The sequence below is a fragment of the Mollisia scopiformis genome (genome assembly GCF_001500285.1).
Source record: "Mollisia scopiformis unplaced genomic scaffold LY89scaffold_39, whole genome shotgun sequence".
Lineage (NCBI taxonomy): Eukaryota > Fungi > Ascomycota > Leotiomycetes > Helotiales > Mollisiaceae > Mollisia > Mollisia scopiformis.
The window spans coordinates 90,336-109,549 of NW_017263619.1; the positions used below are offsets into that span (position 1 = coordinate 90,336).

Below are 19,214 nucleotides of genomic sequence, written 5' to 3' on the forward strand. Positions count from 1 at the left end.
ACATACGACACAGAGCAAAGGGACTTGAGAGATGCAGCCTCAGCAGCAAAACCATCTCTTCGTTGAGCCTCGGCAACACGAACGAAGATCTAGCTTGAATGCGGTAAAGTATCAACTGCCAACTTTCGTAGTGCAACACACCAATCATCACAATCATAGATAAGGGGCTTTTGAGCTTCGAAGGGTCCCCCATCAAATATCATTCTTATGAGGCCATCAATCTCAATCTCCCAAACATGACTGGAGCTCCCGAAAATGAGAGGCCTAGATCATCTCCCGACCTCTCTGACACACTCACGGCCTAACAACATCTCCTTCCGCAGCCTACTTGCAATCACAATAACCTTTCTTGCCTCTCTCTGCATGACAACATTAATTTTCACAACCTACAAATCAGTCTTCACTCTCCCCGTCGTCTTCTCCGTAAACTACGACCACCACCTGCCCTTCACAGCCGCATCTGTAGAAGATCTAGGCTTCGTCAATGATCCCGTCTTCCATGATGGCGGGATATATCACGATGGAGGAGGTGGCGCTAGTCAGAACGGGTATCATGTTCAGATTTTTGCGGACTCGGCTACGAATTCGAGTGGGTTTAATTTTGTGCATAATTCTGTTGCTTATTTTGGATATGTAAGAATTACCCCTGACCTCATCAAGAAGAAAAAATGGCTAACGACGTGACCAGAGAGATCCTGACAATCCGTTGAATTTGTATCAATTTGGGCTGAAGGGCCCGGAGGGCAAGGCGGTGTTTAGTGGCATTGTTCCTGTTGGGCCTGAAGGTAATGAAACGGATGTTGGTCCAATTTTTGCTGTTTGGAGTAAGTAAACATGGAATCAGTTATCGTTCGTGATCTCCTTGATTGGGATCACAAGCACTCTGGAAAACGATGCAGATCAAAGTACTGATTTGGTGTACAGTGCTAAGTGGGATGACACCAATGCCTGATGGACAAACCATTCTTGGCGTCTTCCCCTGTTTGAATGAAGGCAATAGCACAGACTTCTATAATACGATGGTGCAGATGAACGTAACAGATCCCAGTACAGTTAGCCCAGGAGAAAGTCCTCCGTTCAAAAGACTAGGCAATGGACGGCTATTCTATGCCAATGAAGTTTATGTAAGTGTTGTATTGTCAATTTGATAGATGAATCTATACAATTTGCATGACAACTCATTCTATCCTGGTATGCATCTCCTACAATATCTCGCTAACTCGTTGATAGTACGGAACCTTCGCTTTAGAAGCAAAACCCGACGGCTACCTCTATCTTTACGGCTCCGACGTAACAGGAATCAAAGTAGCAAGAACCCCAAGCACGCAATCAAGTATCGCAGATCGCAACCAGTACACCTACTACAACTCAGCTACTAAAACCTGGCAAAAAGACCCATTGACTAAGGACGAAGAAGAGGGAAATATCATCACGTGGAGCAGAGAGGGTCCGAAGGGAAATGGGACAAGAGTCGGACCAAATGTGGGAGATGTTTGGTATTCGAATTATCATAAGACGACGGTGATGCTATGGAATGATGCGGGGATCGATGCGACGTTTTGGTTTAGGTGTGTGGTTCTTCAGAAATTTGCTTCGTGGAAGTCAACATTCAAAGACTAATTGGGGCATTTTTAGCTATGCAAAGACGGATAAGGTGGAAGGGCTATGGAGTGAACCTGTAGGTATGTCAAGATCTCACGCCTTGCTCCCTTCCATCCTTCAATTCCTTTCAGGGATCAACGATGCCAGTCACGTTCCACTAACTTCAGATATTGATAGCGATCTGGACACCACCAATACCCCCGCAATGTGCCTCCTTCCCCGAACTCAATTTCAACTATCAGGGTCATGCGCATCCAGGATGGGATCCAACAGGGAAGACGCTTTTGATTAGTTACGCTAGTTGTGCTAATTTTGTGAGCATGGCGAGGATCACTTGGGCCTAGTTTAGACGAAGAGATTGGAATATGATTATATATTGGGAGAATAGATAGTCTGGGCGTAGGGTTTGTAGAAATATTGTAATGTAAAGCTAAGTAAGGTTCGGACATTTCTAGGTGTAGACGGTCGAAATAGGAGCCGAACATAGACCGACTCTTGCAATGTCTAAGAACTCGACTTATATACCTGATCCTATCTTGCACATCTCACTAATTCGAAAGACTTAACAATACGTGGCCGTATATCTTCTACACTGTATAAGGAAGCTCTCTGCTAACCTCGACAATTATGTTATCAGCAGAGGATAGTGGCTTCCAGGTTGTCGTGGATGACTTGGATTCACGTGGCTTTTGATCTCGGGAACAAGTTGAGGCTCTTGATAGTGGTAGAATTAAATAAGAGAAATAAGAAACGACACTGGTTTCCGTTCCGGGTCATAGAATATTCTTTGACACAGATCGGTTCGTTCGCTTGTTCATATTTCAATTTGGAATTTTGGGCTTGCGTCGTGATCGCCTTGGTCGTGGTCAGAAAGTGGTCAGAAAAGGGGTCAGACCAATCGGATGCCAGCGAATGCGCGGCTCTTAGATCACGTAAATTTTGAAACTTTGAGATACTCGCTCTCAAGTCCAATACACTGATTGAATTGCGTTTGCTCACCTGGTGAATACGACGAGGGTCAGGAGGGATGTTCATTCTGACAGGATTTTCAGAGCCTGGGATTCATAGCTGGACATGAAATGTGGAGTTTCCTGCGTCGAGCTCATGACATAAGTACCTACATTCCTCACCTCACTTATCCTTCAAACAAAACATCTTGTTCATCTATTATTCCCCATATCCCTCACCCTGAAGGAATCCAAAAATGACAACCTCATCACCCTACCTCATCTTCGGCGTCGGCTACTGGAACAACGAGCCCTCCTCCCTCCAAAAACAGCAAGAACTTCTATCCATATGTCGAAAATACGGAATCAAAGCATTCGACACTGCTCGTCACTACGTATGTCCCCTCTCTCCCTCCTAGTATTATTAATTGACAAGGACATATAGGGTCATGGAGAATCTGAAAAGTTCCTCGGTAACGAAGGCCTCGCTTCTTCTGGCGAGTTTGAGATAATCACCAAAGCAGCAATGGGGTTGACACCTGAGGGTGCGACGAAAGAGGGAATTATAAAGGGGTGGGTGGAGAGCAGCGAGGCGTTGAAGACTGAGAAGGTTTGTTTGGCCTTATGATTGCAAAGGCAATGGAGAACTGATGTAGAAAAACAGGTAGCAACCTACCTCCTCCACGTCCCCAACCCCTCAACCCCCATCTCTTCCACAATGGACGGAATCCAAGCCCTCTACCTGGCTGGGCATTTCGACGAGGTATCTTCCTTTCCCTCCTTCCCTTCCTTTTCATCCCTCCTCTCTCCTTCCCTCGCAGCTAACCACCCCCAAAGTTCGGCATCTCAAACTTCACCCCCGCCCAAGTCCTCGAACTCCACACCTACGCTACCTCTCACTCTTACATCCTCCCCACCGTCTACCAATCAATCTACAGCCTCTGCTCGCGCCTCAACGAAGTCCACCTCTTTCCTCTCCTCCGCCGTCTCAACATAAAAATCCAAGCCTACTCCTGTCTCGGCTCCGGTTTCCTGGTCAAAACACCCGCTCAAATCCGCTCTAATTCCGGGGCGTTTGATCCTTCCACCGTCTTGGGGAAGATTCTGCACGAGATATATGGCAAGCCGAATTTTTTGCAGTTTTTGGAGGAGTATAGAGCGTTGTGCGAGGAGATGGGGGAGCGGCCCGCGGGGGTGGCGTATCGGTGGGTGGTGTGGAATAGTGGGTTGGACGTTGAGAGGGGGGATCAGGTTGTGGTTGGGGCCAGCGGGGCGAGGCAGTTGGAGGAGACGATTTTGGAGATTCGGAAGGGGAAGTTGGAGGGGTGGGTTTGTGAGCGGTTGGATGCGATGTGGAAGAAAGTTGAGGCGGAGGCGCCGGGGGATAATTTCACGACTTTCAAGAAGCTTATGGACGCTGGGTTGTTGTAGATATGTGGTATGAGAGCGAAATTCGTTGAGGAAATAGGAATATCAAATTGTCTGAGGTTGACTAGATTACTGAGTATTGATCAATATCCGACTTCAGGCTGCTACTGAAAGTGAATGTCCCACTTGGTTCTGTTACTTTTAGGAGTGGAAATGTGGAAAACGAGAATGAACGAACAATGACCTCGAAAAAATGTCGTTTTCAATATGGGATTTCTGAGCTGAGTGAATGCGTAAGCTCGCGATCAACAATGAATTTGATCTGATCTTCAAGATGTGTACAGACACTACTCAGCGGAGAAGACTTCAGCTTGATACGGACATCCGGACGTCCATCAAGGCCCTCCATCGAGAACAAATGGTTTCGAAGAACGCAGGCTTCGATCATCAACATCTCACATGAAATTCTACGATTACAATCGTATACAACAGCCCCTCCAAGCAATAGCACCCAAGTACTATACACTCACAATTCTCCTGTTTCTTTCCAAAAACAAACTCGCTTCGTGCCATCATTAAATGTCATCCGATCTTCACTCTCATATATTACACGTCTCCTAGGCTCGACGACGCCCCAGGACTGGTAGTCTTTCCCAAATACTCCCTCGGCACCTTCGGGACTCTCGGACTCTTCGGAGGCTGGCTTAGACCTCTCCTTTCGACTCGGAGATTATCTCTCATTCGCTCGTTGTCTCGACTCCTTCCGCCTGTCAATCGTCGCATGCCTGATCTTGTTCCTTGGGCTAGGGGTTTGATCATGTTTTCTAAAAAGAAAGAACCTTCGCCAGATGCTGCGACACGGTCTTCGTCTCCGTCGGAGAACACTTCTTCGGTATAGTCGTCATCTGAGGTATAAGATGTGAGGGGAACCAGAGTCGTTTGGGAGGACGAAGATGCTGGGGCGGAAGGTGAAGTGACGGAACGGGAGTGCATTCCCGGGCGGGATGTAGGTCCGATGCTAAACGCTCCCGGGTTCATGGCTGGTTGTTGAGTCGACATCGCCGTTGAGGACCGCATGTCTGCAAATCCATTTTGAAACGAGGCAACGCTCGATGTTCGGGCCAGGGATTGATGGAGAATCGGGAGAGTTTGTTCGTCGTAGAGTTGCGCGCCAGACTCGAAGCCTTCGCTAGCAAAACCAGCTTCAGTGATGGTTCGGGATGAACGACCATCGCTCGTGGGACTCTGAAGACTGTCTTCGAAGAAATCGTCCAAGCTGTCGAGTTTCATCATGAGATCACCGATATTGCCATCACCACGACCTTCATCCGACATCATGGTTTCTGTTCGTTCTGGGACGGGGAAGTAGCCATACTGGAAGTCATCCACGTGGAACTCGACTTCTGGAGTACGTGCAGTCTCAGGGTCCATATTCTCGGAATTCTGGCACATGTAAAATGCGGCGTGGACGTTCGCTCTTGTTGTCTCAGCATGCTTGGCAGGAACAGGAATCGACCATCCAGACTCTTCCGGGATACCAAACAAGCTCTGCGTTCGTTCGTATTCCTTTCGTATCGCTTTGGACGAGGATTTGGTCATACTCATACGCAAATGATGCTTATCCATAGAGGTACCAGTCATAGTCATGATCTGGTCCAGAACTTCGAGTGCCTGCATACAGAATTCTGTTTGCAATAATCTCAAAAGTGGTGAAATCAGATCAGGACCGTGAGAGGCAATCTCTTGCTTCTGCATGTCAATATCAGGTATGATAGAGCATAGGATGCGCATAGTCTTGACTTTGACCCACGGGATACTGTTGGTCAGTAGCCCCATGAGAAACGTGAGACTGCCAAATTCCCATTGCGGGAAGAAAGCTTCTCTGAGAGCAGATACGAGTTGAGCTAGGAAGTCTTTGCTGGACCGATATCTTGAAGCTGCGAATCCACCAAGTGCTCTTGATATTGAAGAGTAGCCCTGCAATTCCGCAATAGTAGCCAAAATTTCGGCACTTTTGATACTCTCCGCATCGATTAGATCCTGGTCCATAGCGTGCAGCAGCCTAGGGAAATTTGCCAAGACTGCGAACAGCAACCGACTATCATCGCCAATGAGCTCATCATTCGGTAATTGGACAAGTTTATCCAAGACTTTGCGTGTCGATTCAAAACACACTGATGACCGTAGACCTTTGTGAACCAGTGGCTGAAGACCTTCGAAAGGTCCGTCCCATCTAGGTGGCCTGCCTTCAGTAAGTAGCAGCCGAACACTTATATCATTCAGATTAAGCTTTTGTAGCAACTCCTCCAGCATACCCAACGCTTCCAAGAATTCTCGCTCGTTGATGGTATCCAAACAGGCGCAGGTAGTCCAAAATAGTTGAGGAAAATTAATGAGATCTCCGGGGTCTAGCTTACAGATCAAAGTCTTGAGTGTAGTCAATATCTCCATCGAGAAGGTCTGCACATCGGGATCTTCATCGGCGATGGTATTTGACAATCTGGCAAGCATGTCTGCCAACATAGGCTGATCCAAAGATGTGAGAATGCATCTGAAGATCTGGAATGACCGACAAGCAAGATGTCTCACAGGACAAGAAGTCGCCCATGTTAGGGACAATTTAGCCCATTGCTCTTGGATACCAGGGTAAGTGATTTCGAACTTCTTCACCACTTCAGTAGAGAGCAGCTCCATTCCCGCAGGAACTTTGTTGTCCTGGTCATCGACTTTCCCATTATTGTCTTCATATGCCCAAATGACTTTGGGATCGTGGCTGCGTACAGATTCGATGAAATCTTCAATCGACTTCTTAGTTGCTGACTGGTCATCATCGATCTTCGATATGACCAGCTCGTGTATGAGGTGAATAAGCATCTCACGAGCTTGCTCTTGTACCAGGGGTATGTAATGATCCCATAATACGGTGACGACTTGTAGGAGGAGCGGCACATTCTCCGCAACGAGCTGAACGGGAGATACCATCAAATCAACAAGTAGAATCAAAGACAATTGGCCCAGCGAGAACCCAGCCTGTTTGGCACCAATTGGCAATGCTTCTGAAAGCTCGGCCAGATACGGAAGTTTGCCAGTATCTGGAGGAGGTGGGATAAGTTCTCGCTTCTCATTCGGTATCATGGCCTTAGGAGTGATCTGCATTAACAAGAACTCGACAACCTTAACTCCAGCAGGAGTACTTGACAAGAACACGACGATTTGCTTAGCAAATTCCACAAAGTTTTGCTCACGTCGATCTAGGCAGAGTGACATGATGAAGTCCAGAACAAGTTGAACATTGCCAGCATGGGGGCCAGTCGCAAGAGCTTGCCACAAGGCTTGAACCTCATTGTGAAGGTGGCTGCTGGACTTGATGGTAATTTCGAATAAGTTTGCTAGAAGAACGTACGATTGCGCGGTAGGTCCACCATTTGGGTCAAGCTGGAGTTCAACGATTTGAACCCAAGGCAAGATAGCAGCAACCATATTCCGTTGTGCAGAAGCCTGGACTTCCTTGAAATACATCGTCATCTCGGAAAATATGATGAATGCCAATTCTGAGTGTTGTTTTGATAGGCGTTTCGAGATTTCGAATTGGGCAAGCTTGTAAACGGCTTTCGTCTTGTCTGATATACTGATGTCGTAGTCTTGAATTTTCGAGCTTTTCTGCTGTCTCTCCTCTAGCGCTCGCAGAACGTGGGCAGACTTTGATCGAATTCCGCTGACTTCGCTCCCAAGAGTGTATAAACCAATGCACAGCAGTTTCCAGAATGGCATCGGGTAATCAGGATGCTCAATCAAAACATCTGTGACGACGGAGAAGTAACTCTCCAAGACCTTTGACTGCTCTGACATGTAGCATTTAGCAATTGAATGTTCCAGGAGATATGGATAGTCTTTGTTGTGTACTATGAGATTCTTGAGAGCTCTTCTACCGATGACGTGCATGCGATCGCTTCCAGAATTAAAGATGGTGTCAATCCAGGAGAGCATTCTTCTGATGTCGAATTGCAAGGTTGCTCTGCTCTCAGTGGTGATGCTAACTGGCCCGCCACACAAGGCAGCCATGGCACTAAGGGCAGCCGTTCGAAGATTCCTTTTCTCGATCTCCATTGCGGCAGTCACGGTTCCTCGCTCGCTCGCCAGCGTCTGTTGGTCAATCATTGATTGCCTCATGTTGTCCTCGCGCACGCGAATCTGGTTCTGATTGGGTGAGAATCCACACCAATCTTCCATCAGAGCAAACGATGACTTTCTTGACTCAAATGTCATCCACCTAGAAGGATCTTTCGTGCGGTTGATACCCTCGAATAGCTCTTCCATCAGTCCACAATAGTGCCTTCGAAGCTTTTGGAACTCCCAATCCATCTGAACCTCGTCGTCCATCAAGAACAATTTGAGGTCTTTGGTATATACCACAAGGTTGTTAAGAATCCAGTCGTCTTGATGAACTTCTGTCTCCTTCAAGAACGATGATGTCAATCTGTAGACATGTGTGATCTCGGTTCGTAGCAAGTCGAACTTTCTGTTCCGCTTTGGACTACTTGTTGTGCGTTGATGGATACGAGCTCTAGCCTCGTCATTACATTTGTTGACCGCCCCTTGAAGCTCTTCAAGTAAGGTTTTGTATATATTGACATTGATTGAGCCTAACGCTACGACAACTGCGTCTCGTATCGAGGCTGGACCGGCTGAAAGGAGTGGTAAGATGTACTTGAATAATGATCGAGCAGAGGTGATCTTTTCCTGTGTTTGGCTCTGCTTCGATCCTTTGCGTAGATGCTGAGCTGCCTGGGGCGACTGCGGCTGCTGCCCTCCTTTGTCAGACAATGTGGTACAAGCCACAATCAAATACAACTTCCACTGTTCAATTACCACTTCTGGTGGTGTAGTTGACGATCTCGAGAGTAGCCGACCACTGCCCGTTTCAAATCTATCGAAAGATCCGTATGGAGGTCCTCTGATTGGTTCTGAAAGAGCAACGATCACTTTGTACATCTGAAGGATGCGGTTACAAATGAGTTCCCGTCCTAGTGTGACAGCGAACGGGCAACGTTCGTAGCTGATCCGAATGAGGTTTGGAAAAATCTTGAACCACAAAGTTGTATCATAGGAGACCTCGCTGCTACAGAGCTCAATTAGAGCACTTTGTGAATTGCTCTTACGCATTCCACGCTGCAGTCTACTTCGTTCTGCGACAGACAGATGCTCATCGTTGAAGTCCATTACCCGCATAGAGTCACCCTCAAGAATGTGGATGAGTCTGCCATTATCTTTACCAAGGGCAGTATCAAATTCTGTGATGAGGCGTAAGACTGTGATAGCAAAAGCTCGAACTCTCCTCGACTGAGAACAGAGGAAGAACAAGCCGTGTGACTCCACTTCATCAACATGAGCCCATATTGCAGAAAGATCGAGCTGCATACTGCGTTTGTCAGGACTTCCATCCTCAGAGCTATCGGCGGCAGCATCTTTAGTCCTTTGCTTGATCTCAGAAATCCAGATCTGTAGGAGCTCGACATATAGTTTCAGAGTACTTTCGATGTGACCGGCTCCAAGCATACCGCCATCTGACATGGTCGAATACCTGTCATCGAAATTGAATATGAATCGAGCAAAGCCAATCGTGACCTGCTGGGCATGTGACTGTCTGGCGATGGATTTGAGCGATTGTGCTGATGATTCTGCAATGGTGTACTGGACATGAGCTGTGCCAGTGCAAAGTAGATTAACCAAAGAATTGAAAGGGATATCAGCAGATAAGCATCGGGGAAGCGCTTGGACAGCAACATGTAGAAGCTCGTAAAACCCTTGTTTCTGATCGTTCGGGCTTTGGTGATCGTCACGACGAGCAAAATTGAAGCTCTCTGCCAGAGGTGTCTTCGGTGCCGGACTGTTGAACTTCTCATCCAACACGGCTTGACCCCCAAACGTATTGTCGCAGATTATGGTGATCTTTCCAAGAATCTCGCAAAACTTCGCATAGTACTCTCTGCCTACCTCACTCAAAGAAGTAGTGAGAACTGGTCTCGACAAGCGATCCTCCGAACTACGCACCTCGGGAGGAAGAGGTGGACTACGTGGCGCGGTCATGATAGGAGATGTTGGCATCCTGTCATAAAATGGCAGAGCTTGATAATGTTGCGGAAACGGTGGTCGGCCTTGTTCTCCCTTCTCTAAGTCGGACATTATAGCAAGAAAAGCTCTGATCCCGATGACCATTCTTTCAGGCTCCAGCTGCTCAACTTTTAGTTCTTTGCCGGAAGTGAACAGATCCGCATTAATGAGGGGGAAGACGATGGTCCGGAAGCAGAAGTCTTGATTTTTGTAACCAATTATTCGGATGATCTGTATCAGCGGATCGGCAATGGTAGGCTCCGTCGAGAGATAGGTTCTTCGGCCTGGTGGGAGGACAAGTTTTAGGACCTCTTCAAGCTTTTTAATGGTAGCAGCCTGAGTATCTGACGTTCGGTAGAGATAAGTCCAGAGTAGTCTCGATATGACCTGTAAGCACACTGACCTAGCAAATCGGTCTTTAAATTTTGGTTGCAATGGAAGGATAAGTTGCAGCCACTGAGTTGAAAAAGTTTCAACGGGGGAAACACAAAGTAAGGTTGCAGTTAACGGAAATGCAATAGCCCAGTGGCGAGGCTTGACGAACATAGAAGCAAGACGCGGTCCGATCGTGCCCAGGACTTCTGTCCACTTTGGTAGATTTAATTCTGTGTTGGCTTTTGCAGCGATTGGCAATAGAAGAATCTCGAGCGCTTGGCAGTAAGCATATTTCAGACGGTGACCATGGGATCTGGCAAAAAAACGTCCAAGGGATATCATGAAGTCGCAAGCGTGATCCCAAGCATCCTCTGGGTATATCTTGATGCGCAAATGCTTCATTCCGCCAAGCACAAGTTCCATTCTCCCTTCTGTTTCTCTATTCACGGGGCTTTTTACTACCAAATCTCTCTGAGACTTCTCAAGATCCGTAATAAACCTGTCCGCAACGCTTTCAAAGTTGATCTCGCTCATTGTTCCCAGTAATTGGCTGAAGAGGAACCAGTTGGCCATTTTCAGGGGCGAGTTGTTGAGCTGATCCGCATCCGCAATTTTCAACTGCCCAAAAATGATACCCTCTAGCTTCTCTTCCATTTCGGGTGTTATACATTTCAAGGTACTTTGACCAATGACCTCCATCAGCACTCGACACAGTATGTATATGGAAGCGGTTGAACGTCGCTCAGCTTGAGCAACGAATTCTTGACGCGCGGCAATCGAGGGAGAGCTATTCGCAGCAAGTGCATCTTCTGGCAAAATATGGATCGGTTCTGTGTTTCTTCGCAGCATCGGTCCTGGAAGAGCATTTCCTCTGGACTGGGCCATATTGTAAGCAGAAAGTAAACAAAGCTCGTCTTGCAGACTTACCTGTTGTAATTGAATGCGCGCCTCGTTTGCAGCATCACTCTTATTCTTACGCCATAACATCATTGAATCAATCAGAGGTTTTGGCTTCTGGCTCGCAATATGTCCCAGTGCCGAGATCAATTGATCGAAGGTTGGGTCTACACCAGGTCCGCATATTTGTTCAATCTGAGGTTCGGGATCTAAAGGTATAGTGATACATTGAGAAATCTTCTCCTCGGCTTGGGCAATGAAAGACGTAAAGAGGACATGGAGGGCATATTCGCCAACGGTCTTGAGTTCCTCTTTGTGATGGTGCCTCGAATGCGAATGGTGATGTCGATGGTCCCTACTGCTCTTTCCACTATGATTTCGTTCAACCCTCCTCTGTGTCAAATTATTGGCATCTGCGGCAGATGAGGTTCGTTCTGGTAGAGTTGTACTGCTCGAAGTAGAGGAAGCTCCATTATTCAACCCCAGATTGGGCGTAAAAGCAGTGTCCCCCATACTTGATGCATCAGATCCGCCAGCTGCCATGAGCATCTGCGGACTCAGCGGACTCGACGATGCGCTCCCATTCCGAGAATGAGTGAAGCCGTGAACAATAGACGTTTGTCGGTTGTGGGCTTTCGACGACTCGTTCAGCCTGTTCCCACCAAGAAGGCGCGGAGAGAGTTTCGACGGTTGGGCTTGAAGGTCTCTGGATTGGGACGCCGAGGTCTGGGTCGCAGGAATATCTTTTGCATCCGGGCCAAATCTGGCAAAGGTTGGTGTTGATGTGTTTGAATGATTCAGGGACCAAACATCGAAGTCAACCGGCGAAAAGCCCAATCTCTCGCTCAAGCTGTCTGGTGATTGACCTTTATTTTGAGCAGCAGTTAGCAAGAATAGGTCAACTAGATATGGAGGCTCAAAGTGCTTGATGTGAAACGCTGGTGGGATGTGTCGAGAGAGGAAAGAACTCAACTCATCACTGGTGATGCGGCTCACGTGCCAGGGGCAAGCATTTCAGGGCAGACGCGTTCGGGACGAATTCGTAGACTTGCATTGCATCTCTAAGAACGGCGACACATTTTCAACACATTGTTGCAGATGTTGGGAAAGTCTTCTCTGGTGTTTTGTGGTTTCTCACCGCAATTAGCATAAAGTCATGAAGTTTTCCGCAGAGGCCAATAGACAGTCTCAGCGTTGAATCCCAGTCAGTTGCGATCGCTCAAGGGGTTGATTGTGTAGCAAGGGCGGCGGCGTAAGAAGAAAAAAGGAAGCTTTCGATTTGTTCTTCGCCTCCCTCTTTGGTCATCGTTGTCATATCAGATTGAAAGACCCCCTTTTTCAACTTTCACTTCTATGTCAGCCATAGCAGCGAACTTGTCTCTGTCTCTGCAAGACACAAGCTGAGGCGGGGGCTAAGCCACAATTTTATTCTCCCCTCTATCTAGATTCGGGTTCCATATTTTGGATGAGAGCTCCTCAACTTAATCTTCCCTCCAAATCCAATTCTTCGTAGACCCCTTTTCGATTGTAACTTTCGCGTACTTGAAGATCCGTCACAGGTTAAAATGTACGAATACGACTGAATGAATGGACAGCGGCAGTTATGAACGTGTGGCACAGGACGCGAGTACCTAGGTAGTATGAAGGGGCAATATAATTGAGGCCAAGCTGCTTATGGCATACGAAACGAGGAAGAGAAGTAAATGGTAGGGTCACCGGAATCAGACTGAGTCGCGGAGAGCATATGAAGAAAGTCTCAATGGCTGGGAAGGATTGAAATGGGGTACAGCGTCCGGAACTCCACGGTGCGGAAAGCGATGTCGACGTTCGACGCCGGAACGCTGGGTTGGATTGTCAGACCACCGACTAGGAATAATGCGGCGGCAATAAGGTCAAGAGCCAAACAATAATGACCTGCAGCAGTCTGGCCATTCTAGAAAATGAAGGAATCATAGAAACGTCGAAGCGGAACTTCACCGCCTCCGAAGCAATCTTGGCCGGGATCAATGAACCGATGTGAATGCGAGCGAACCCGGTTCTCTCCAAAGAACACCTTTGATTTAGATTCTAGAACTTTTTAATTGTTATTATTCTATTTCCCCTTCATCTAACTTCGCCCGGGTATCTCATCTTTGTCTCAGTAGCCTTTCAACTTCTTGGACATTTCCCGCCGGCCGGTTAGTCGCCTTCCTTGGGTGGATCTTATCGCTAGGGTTGCGAGCTCGGATAGGAGCGAAGGCTGAACTTCTGACAGTCAGCGACAATTTATTCAACAAACAGATCAGCCAGTAATCCGACATTGACCATAAGCCAGGACGAAGGAGGCCCGCTACTGAATATCCGTTCTGCTGCCCTATATCACTCTCCTGCCTTCTTTAAATACTCGGGGGGGTCTGTTCTTGCATTGTCAACACCGAAAACCGCCATGGCGCAACTTGACACGTTGGACATCATTGTCCTCGCAGTCCTGCTGATCGGGACTGCTGCGTACTTCACCAAGGGCACCTACTGGGGCATAGTTAAAGAGTATGTCTTATTTCACTTGAGGATATAGTCATCTTCAACGAAAGCTCCGGGACTGCGTCCAAATGGCCCCAGAGCTTTATGGCATGTGAAAATACTAATCTGACGATAGTCCATATGCCTCGAGCTATGCCGCCGCGAATGGCAACAAGCCTGGGAAGACGAGGAATATCATTGAGAAGATGGAGGAGTCTGGGAAGAACGTGGTTGTCTTCTAGTACGTCAATTTCTGCCTCGCCTTGAGAGACTCACTCGTGTGCTCTCTTACAATCCGTCGAAACTCATGCTAATATTTCCTTTCTAGTGGATCGCAGACAGGCACGGCAGAAGATTATGCCTCTAGACTTGCCAAAGAAGGGAAGGCAAGGTTCGGACTCGAGACAATGGTAGCTGATCTGGAGGACTACGATTACGAAAACCTCGACAATTTCCCTGAGGACAAGATCGCAATGTTCGTTCTGGCCACCTATGGAGAGGGTGAGCCCACCGATAATGCGGTCGATTTCTACGAATTCATAAATGGGGATGATGTTTCGTTCGCCAATGGTGGGGATCCCCCACTTGGAAATCTGAAATTTGTGGCGTTCGGCCTCGGAAACAACACATATGAGCACTACAACTCCATGGTCCGAAATGTCTCCAAAGCACTGGAAAAGCTTGGTGCTACAAGAATTGGCGCAGCAGGAGAGGGAGATGATGGTGCTGGTACCATGGAAGAAGATTTCTTGGCTTGGAAGGATCCTATGTGGACTGAATTAGCTGAAAAGATGGGTCTCGAAGAGCGAGAAGCCGTCTACGAACCAGTGTTTGGCATTACGGAGCGAGAAGGCTTGACGAAAGATTCTCCAGAAGTGTATCTGGGTGAGCCAAACAAGATGCACCTCGAAGGTACTTCCAAGGGTCCTTACAATGCACACAACCCGTACATTGCCCCTATTGCCGAGTCAAAGGAGCTCTTCACTGTCAAGGACCGAAACTGTTTGCATATGGAGATTGATATTAGTGGATCAAACCTCACCTACACCACTGGAGATCATATTGCAGTTTGGCCCACAAATGCAGGAAAGGAGGTCGATCGATTCCTCAATGTTCTTGGCCTGATCTCCAAGCGAGACAGTGTCATCAGCGTTAAGGCTCTAGACGCAACTGCGAAAGTCCCATTCCCAACCCCAACAACATACGATGCGATTGCCAGGTATCACATGGAAATCTGTGCTCCTGTTTCTCGACAATTTATTGCTACCCTGGCGCCTTTCGCCCCAACTGAAGAAGCCAAAGCTGAGATGGGAAAACTTGGATCTGACAAAGATTACTTCCACGAGAAAATGACCAACAAATATGTCAATATTGCACAAGCGTTGGAGAGCGTGTGCAGTTCAGCAAAGTGGTCCGACATTCCATTTTCAGCTTTCATTGAAGGACTGAACAAAGTTCAACCTCGGTACTACTCAATTTCATCTTCGTCTCATGTCCAGAAGGACAAAATCTCAATCACAGCCGTGGTCGAATCAATGGAGATTCCTGGACGAGCAGATGCATTGAAGGGTGTTACTACCAACTATCTTTTAGCATTGAAGCAAAAACAGCATGGAGACCCTCACCCAGATCCCCATGGTCTCACTTACGAGATCACTGGGCCAAGAAACAAGTACGACGGAGTTCACGTACCTGTTCACGTGCGCCACTCCAACTTCAAGCTACCTTCAGATCCTGCAAAGCCAATCATTATGGTTGGTCCAGGTACTGGTGTAGCACCATTCAGAGGTTTCGTCCAAGAGAGAGCCGCTCGAGCGAAGGCCGGCGAGAACGTCGGAAAGACAATCCTCTTCTTCGGCTGCCGGAAATCAACAGAAGATTACCTTTACGCGGATGAGTGGAAGGTATGATCATTTTCTCCCCATAGTGGTAACAAATCACTAACAAAAATCCACAGCAATACCAAGAAGACCTCGGCGACAACTTCCAACTTATCACCGCCTTCTCTCGCGAAGGTGCCCAGAAAGTCTACGTCCAACACCGGTTACAAGAGCACGCCAAAGAAGTCGACGAACTCCTCAAGCAAAAGGCTTATTTCTACGTATGCGGTGACGCGGCGAACATGGCTAGAGAAGTCAACACCGTGTTGGCAAAGATCATGTCTGAGCAGAGAGGTATCCCTGAGTCCAAGGCCGAGGAGATTGTCAAGGGCATGCGTTCTGCGAATCAGTACCAGGTATGTTCATTCTCCTCCCTTCTTGAACTAATACTGATAAACCCCACAGGAAGATGTCTGGTCATGAGAACGGGCTCAATCCCGCCTCTCCTAGCACTGTACAAACCATACCACCAACTCCTCCCCAAGCTCATATCCATTACTCATCCTCCTCCGCATCTAGACCTCGTTCGTCCCCTTTCCCGCGTTGTGGCGGAGTTGGTGCAATCAATCGCGTTTGGCTGGCTTCTTGGTCCTGCAATGTAATGAGAGTAGAGAGAGTGAGTTTGGGATGGACGGGAGGGATATAATGATTGCATGCAAGCTCGTTACATAGAATGGTGGCTTCTCCTGCTTCGTTTTCTATTTTTTATCGGTCGTCGTTGGTCTTTTGGGTGTTGTTGTAGTTATGAGTTGAATAAAATGATATTTAAATTACCATGATTGACTTTGCGGCGAAGTGAGGTGAGCATTAGTCAGAGGATGCACAAGGAGGAGGAGGAGGAGGTTAGGAAAAGTTGCAAGGAACAAGCATGTTTTAAGAAATACTAGGCTTATGGGGGGTTTGAGTTTGTTTGTTTGTTTGTTTCTTTCCATATTGGGGAGTAAAGAAAGTACCTTGGTACTTGTCCAAGGAGAGTGAGGTCAAAGAAACGAACATTCACCAGCGTCAGTAGTGCAGAATCGAAATGTGAATCTTGTAGAAATTGATATTGAATTCGACAACTGCTATAGAATGTGAATCAAATTCTCTAGCCACAAACATAAAACAATGCGAGTCTCGTGTTCGTTCTCGTACCTCCACGTCTCGAGTCAGCGACTGACGTACTCTTTCGAGTTTCTTTTTATATCCTCCTGCCGTTCCCGCAGAAATACATCATCCGAACTCAGCCTTAAACGCAAAATGTCGTTTGCAGCGTCTGCACAGACAAGCGCTCTCGTCGGGGCGGGCAGCATCCTTGAGAAGGAATTGTTGCGAATCGCTTCACTGCCATACGTCTGTTCCCACATGCCAAAATATGGCACACAACGCTTAGATCTTGGAGATAGCTCTGGCACGGACTTGTTGCGGGTTGCGCGGATACGGCAGAAGGGAGGGAAGGAAGCTGGTTCGTTGGAAAGGTAGCGCTGTGTTCCCGGCTGTTTGCTTTTTGTACTTGACGTGTGAGCGAATCGAGGTCTGAGAGGGTATCGTCGTCTCGGAGGTTGAAGATATCGCAAGATCTGACTGCAGAGGAAGATGGGATTGTCGAGGAAGTGGAGTAAGTAGGTAAGTGGACCCCGAGAATATGAAGTGATACTTTGGCTTACCTGTGCTTTTGAGGTTTGAAATAGACTCAGAAACTAAGCTACACGAGTACGGTTGACAGTTCAAGTCCGTGGTATTCTGAACTTCCCGTTCGTGAAGCCGGATCAGCTCCTGTTTGTCATTCTCCGCAGAACCCCTCGTTTGTGTCTTCGAGTTTCGGTGTTGGATGCCGCTCACCCAACGAGAGACCATGTGTCAAACGCCGGAAGAGGTTAGTGAGGGTGGGCAATCTGGGGCAAGACTCGGATTTCCAAGATTTGCGGGCCAGCTACTTGATAAAGTCCCGATCACGAGTTACAAACATCGACAATGCTTTTCGAGTGGGCACCACCAATCCCTGCGTTTTCCGCCTTGTGAAGCTTGATGCGAGCTGGCAAACAGCATGGAGGTCAAGATGTGTAAGATGTCGGAAAGATGCTGATTAGCGAGGCAAGGGGCGTTAAATGGCCCCTGTCGCATGCAAGATCCTCTCCCACAATCCGCTAGTCGACGACAAACCTCACCTGCTCCAACCTGGATGTCGACATCGAGGTTCGAATAATCGATGTCGGCTAATCTTCAAAATGCAGATAGCCACAAAAGCTATCATTCCAATTGTCTGTTGCTCAATTCCCAGTACAAGAACCCTTCACGAGGAATCCGCTTTTTCGAAGGCCCCTGTCAATCCACTCGTTGACCAGCAAGGGCAAAGGCGTTGTTGCTTTTTTCGGCCTGCTCTGAAAAGAGACTGGAGAACATGCAAGGAGGTTCCATGTCATCTGCCTGTCTCAAGCCTTCCGAACCCATTACCAGAGAACACAACTGGGGGCTTTTAAGGGGAGAATATGGCAGACAAGATGCGCAACGTCGGATCTGGCTGTTTCCCCGGTGTTTTCTACTGCGGCTCGAACCACACCTTAAGGGGCCCGCAATACCGAGAACCATATGACCAGGCTTTCCTCGATCCCGGGTGTGGATCCGTCCTCAAGGACCTTGCCGAACTCTAGGAGAAGCAAGTCCAGTATCACCACACCGTCCTGCTGGAATGTATTTGCGGCACATATCTCGCAGAAGCAGAAGAAGGCTACCAATAGTAGAATCCCAGAGCGATAGAGAGGAAAGAACAAAAGGTCCAGAAAATGAGGTAGGATTAAGTGCGTTGTTGGTGATATTACGAACAGACCCTTGGCCTTACTCGAACTCCCGGCACCAGTACAACCTAGTCGTGGCGGCTTAGCTGATGCCAGGGTCGTTTGAGTGAGGGTCGAAACGAAAGACATATCTAGAGGCGTACAGCGATCAGCTTCATATCTTCGCATCCATCCATCTCTTCTATCATCTCTCACTTTTCAAGGTAGATGGTCTTACCTTAATGGCTTCCCGCAGCTCTTTGAATCTGTCATCTGGACCCCGCAGACAGAAAAAGTAGGTACCCACCGTTATCCACTCTTGTTCCGCTACTCGCAGAAGCAATTTCATCTCAAGTCGGAAGCATGCGGTGGTCTTCCTTTGCCTGCTCATGACAAGCCTCTTTGCCTTCTTCCTTGCACTGGAAGCAATTGCGTGCAGCAGCGATCATTCTGTAGCAGCAGCACCCTGCTCTTTGTGCTGCGCTCTGTCGAAAGGGTGGACTGGTGGAATTGCATGCATGATCAACCACACGCACAATCATCACTTCCATAAAGGCACCTTTGTCCCCGGCCTCCAGAACGGATACACAGTTGCCAGTAGCAATATCTTCATCCACCGGTTCCTGGCTGTAGCAGTTGCGACGTCGAGCAGTCGAGCGCCGATATACTTATCCTTCCTATCATTCCGTGTGCGATCGGGGTGTGTTTGATTTTGGTCTGTTCTTGGGAGGTTATTTGCTGCTGCTGCTCTGCATTGGTTCTGGCCTTGTTGTGGTGACTAG

General features: G+C 47.9%; 6 protein-coding genes across 6 annotated transcripts; 3 read left to right on the top strand and 3 right to left on the bottom strand.

Moving 5' to 3' along the window:
* The first annotated feature begins 158 nt into the window (after positions 1 to 158).
* LY89DRAFT_790047 (uncharacterized protein) lies at positions 159 to 2,065 on the top strand. Its single transcript, XM_018223327.1, has 6 exons — positions 159 to 633; positions 689 to 824; positions 925 to 1,124; positions 1,231 to 1,568; positions 1,636 to 1,682; positions 1,780 to 2,065. The coding sequence occupies exons 1-6, from the start codon at positions 256 to 258 to the stop codon at positions 1,944 to 1,946; spliced, it is 1,266 nt and encodes a 421-aa protein (XP_018061303.1). The 5' UTR covers positions 159 to 255; the 3' UTR covers positions 1,947 to 2,065.
* A 513-nt stretch (positions 2,066 to 2,578) lies between these two features.
* On the top strand, positions 2,579 to 4,125 carry LY89DRAFT_726084 (Aldo/keto reductase). Its single transcript, XM_018219026.1, has 4 exons — positions 2,579 to 2,944; positions 2,995 to 3,159; positions 3,214 to 3,312; positions 3,387 to 4,125. Exons 1-4 carry the CDS (start codon positions 2,807 to 2,809, stop codon positions 3,978 to 3,980), a joined length of 996 nt encoding a protein of 331 aa, XP_018061304.1. The 5' UTR covers positions 2,579 to 2,806; the 3' UTR covers positions 3,981 to 4,125.
* A 36-nt stretch (positions 4,126 to 4,161) lies between these two features.
* LY89DRAFT_692032 (cell morphogenesis protein-like protein PAG1) lies at positions 4,162 to 12,691 on the bottom strand. Its single transcript, XM_018216457.1, has 3 exons — positions 12,274 to 12,691; positions 11,331 to 12,166; positions 4,162 to 11,279 (listed from the first exon to the last, which is right to left on the bottom strand). The coding sequence occupies exons 1-3, from the start codon at positions 12,275 to 12,277 to the stop codon at positions 4,524 to 4,526; spliced, it is 7,596 nt and encodes a 2,531-aa protein (XP_018061305.1). The 5' UTR covers positions 12,278 to 12,691; the 3' UTR covers positions 4,162 to 4,523.
* Positions 12,692 to 13,725: 1,034 nt separating this feature from the next.
* Positions 13,726 to 16,102, top strand: LY89DRAFT_602190 (NADPH cytochrome P450 oxidoreductase; the record flags this gene model as incomplete). Its single annotated transcript, XM_018210234.1, has 5 exons — positions 13,726 to 13,826; positions 13,936 to 14,040; positions 14,128 to 15,703; positions 15,757 to 16,035; positions 16,085 to 16,102. 5 exons carry the CDS (start codon positions 13,726 to 13,728, stop codon positions 16,100 to 16,102), a joined length of 2,079 nt encoding a protein of 692 aa, XP_018061306.1.
* Positions 16,103 to 16,728: 626 nt separating this feature from the next.
* LY89DRAFT_692035 (uncharacterized protein) lies at positions 16,729 to 17,867 on the bottom strand. The gene has a single exon (XM_018216458.1). The coding sequence runs from the start codon at positions 17,513 to 17,515 to the stop codon at positions 17,048 to 17,050; it is 468 nt and encodes a 155-aa protein (XP_018061307.1). The 5' UTR covers positions 17,516 to 17,867; the 3' UTR covers positions 16,729 to 17,047.
* A 311-nt stretch (positions 17,868 to 18,178) lies between these two features.
* LY89DRAFT_373642 (uncharacterized protein) lies at positions 18,179 to 18,986 on the bottom strand. Its single transcript, XM_018207070.1, has 2 exons — positions 18,671 to 18,986; positions 18,179 to 18,584 (listed from the first exon to the last, which is right to left on the bottom strand). Exon 2 carries the CDS (start codon positions 18,580 to 18,582, stop codon positions 18,220 to 18,222), a length of 363 nt encoding a protein of 120 aa, XP_018061308.1. The 5' UTR covers positions 18,583 to 18,584; positions 18,671 to 18,986; the 3' UTR covers positions 18,179 to 18,219.
* Positions 18,987 to 19,214: the final 228 nt, after the last annotated feature.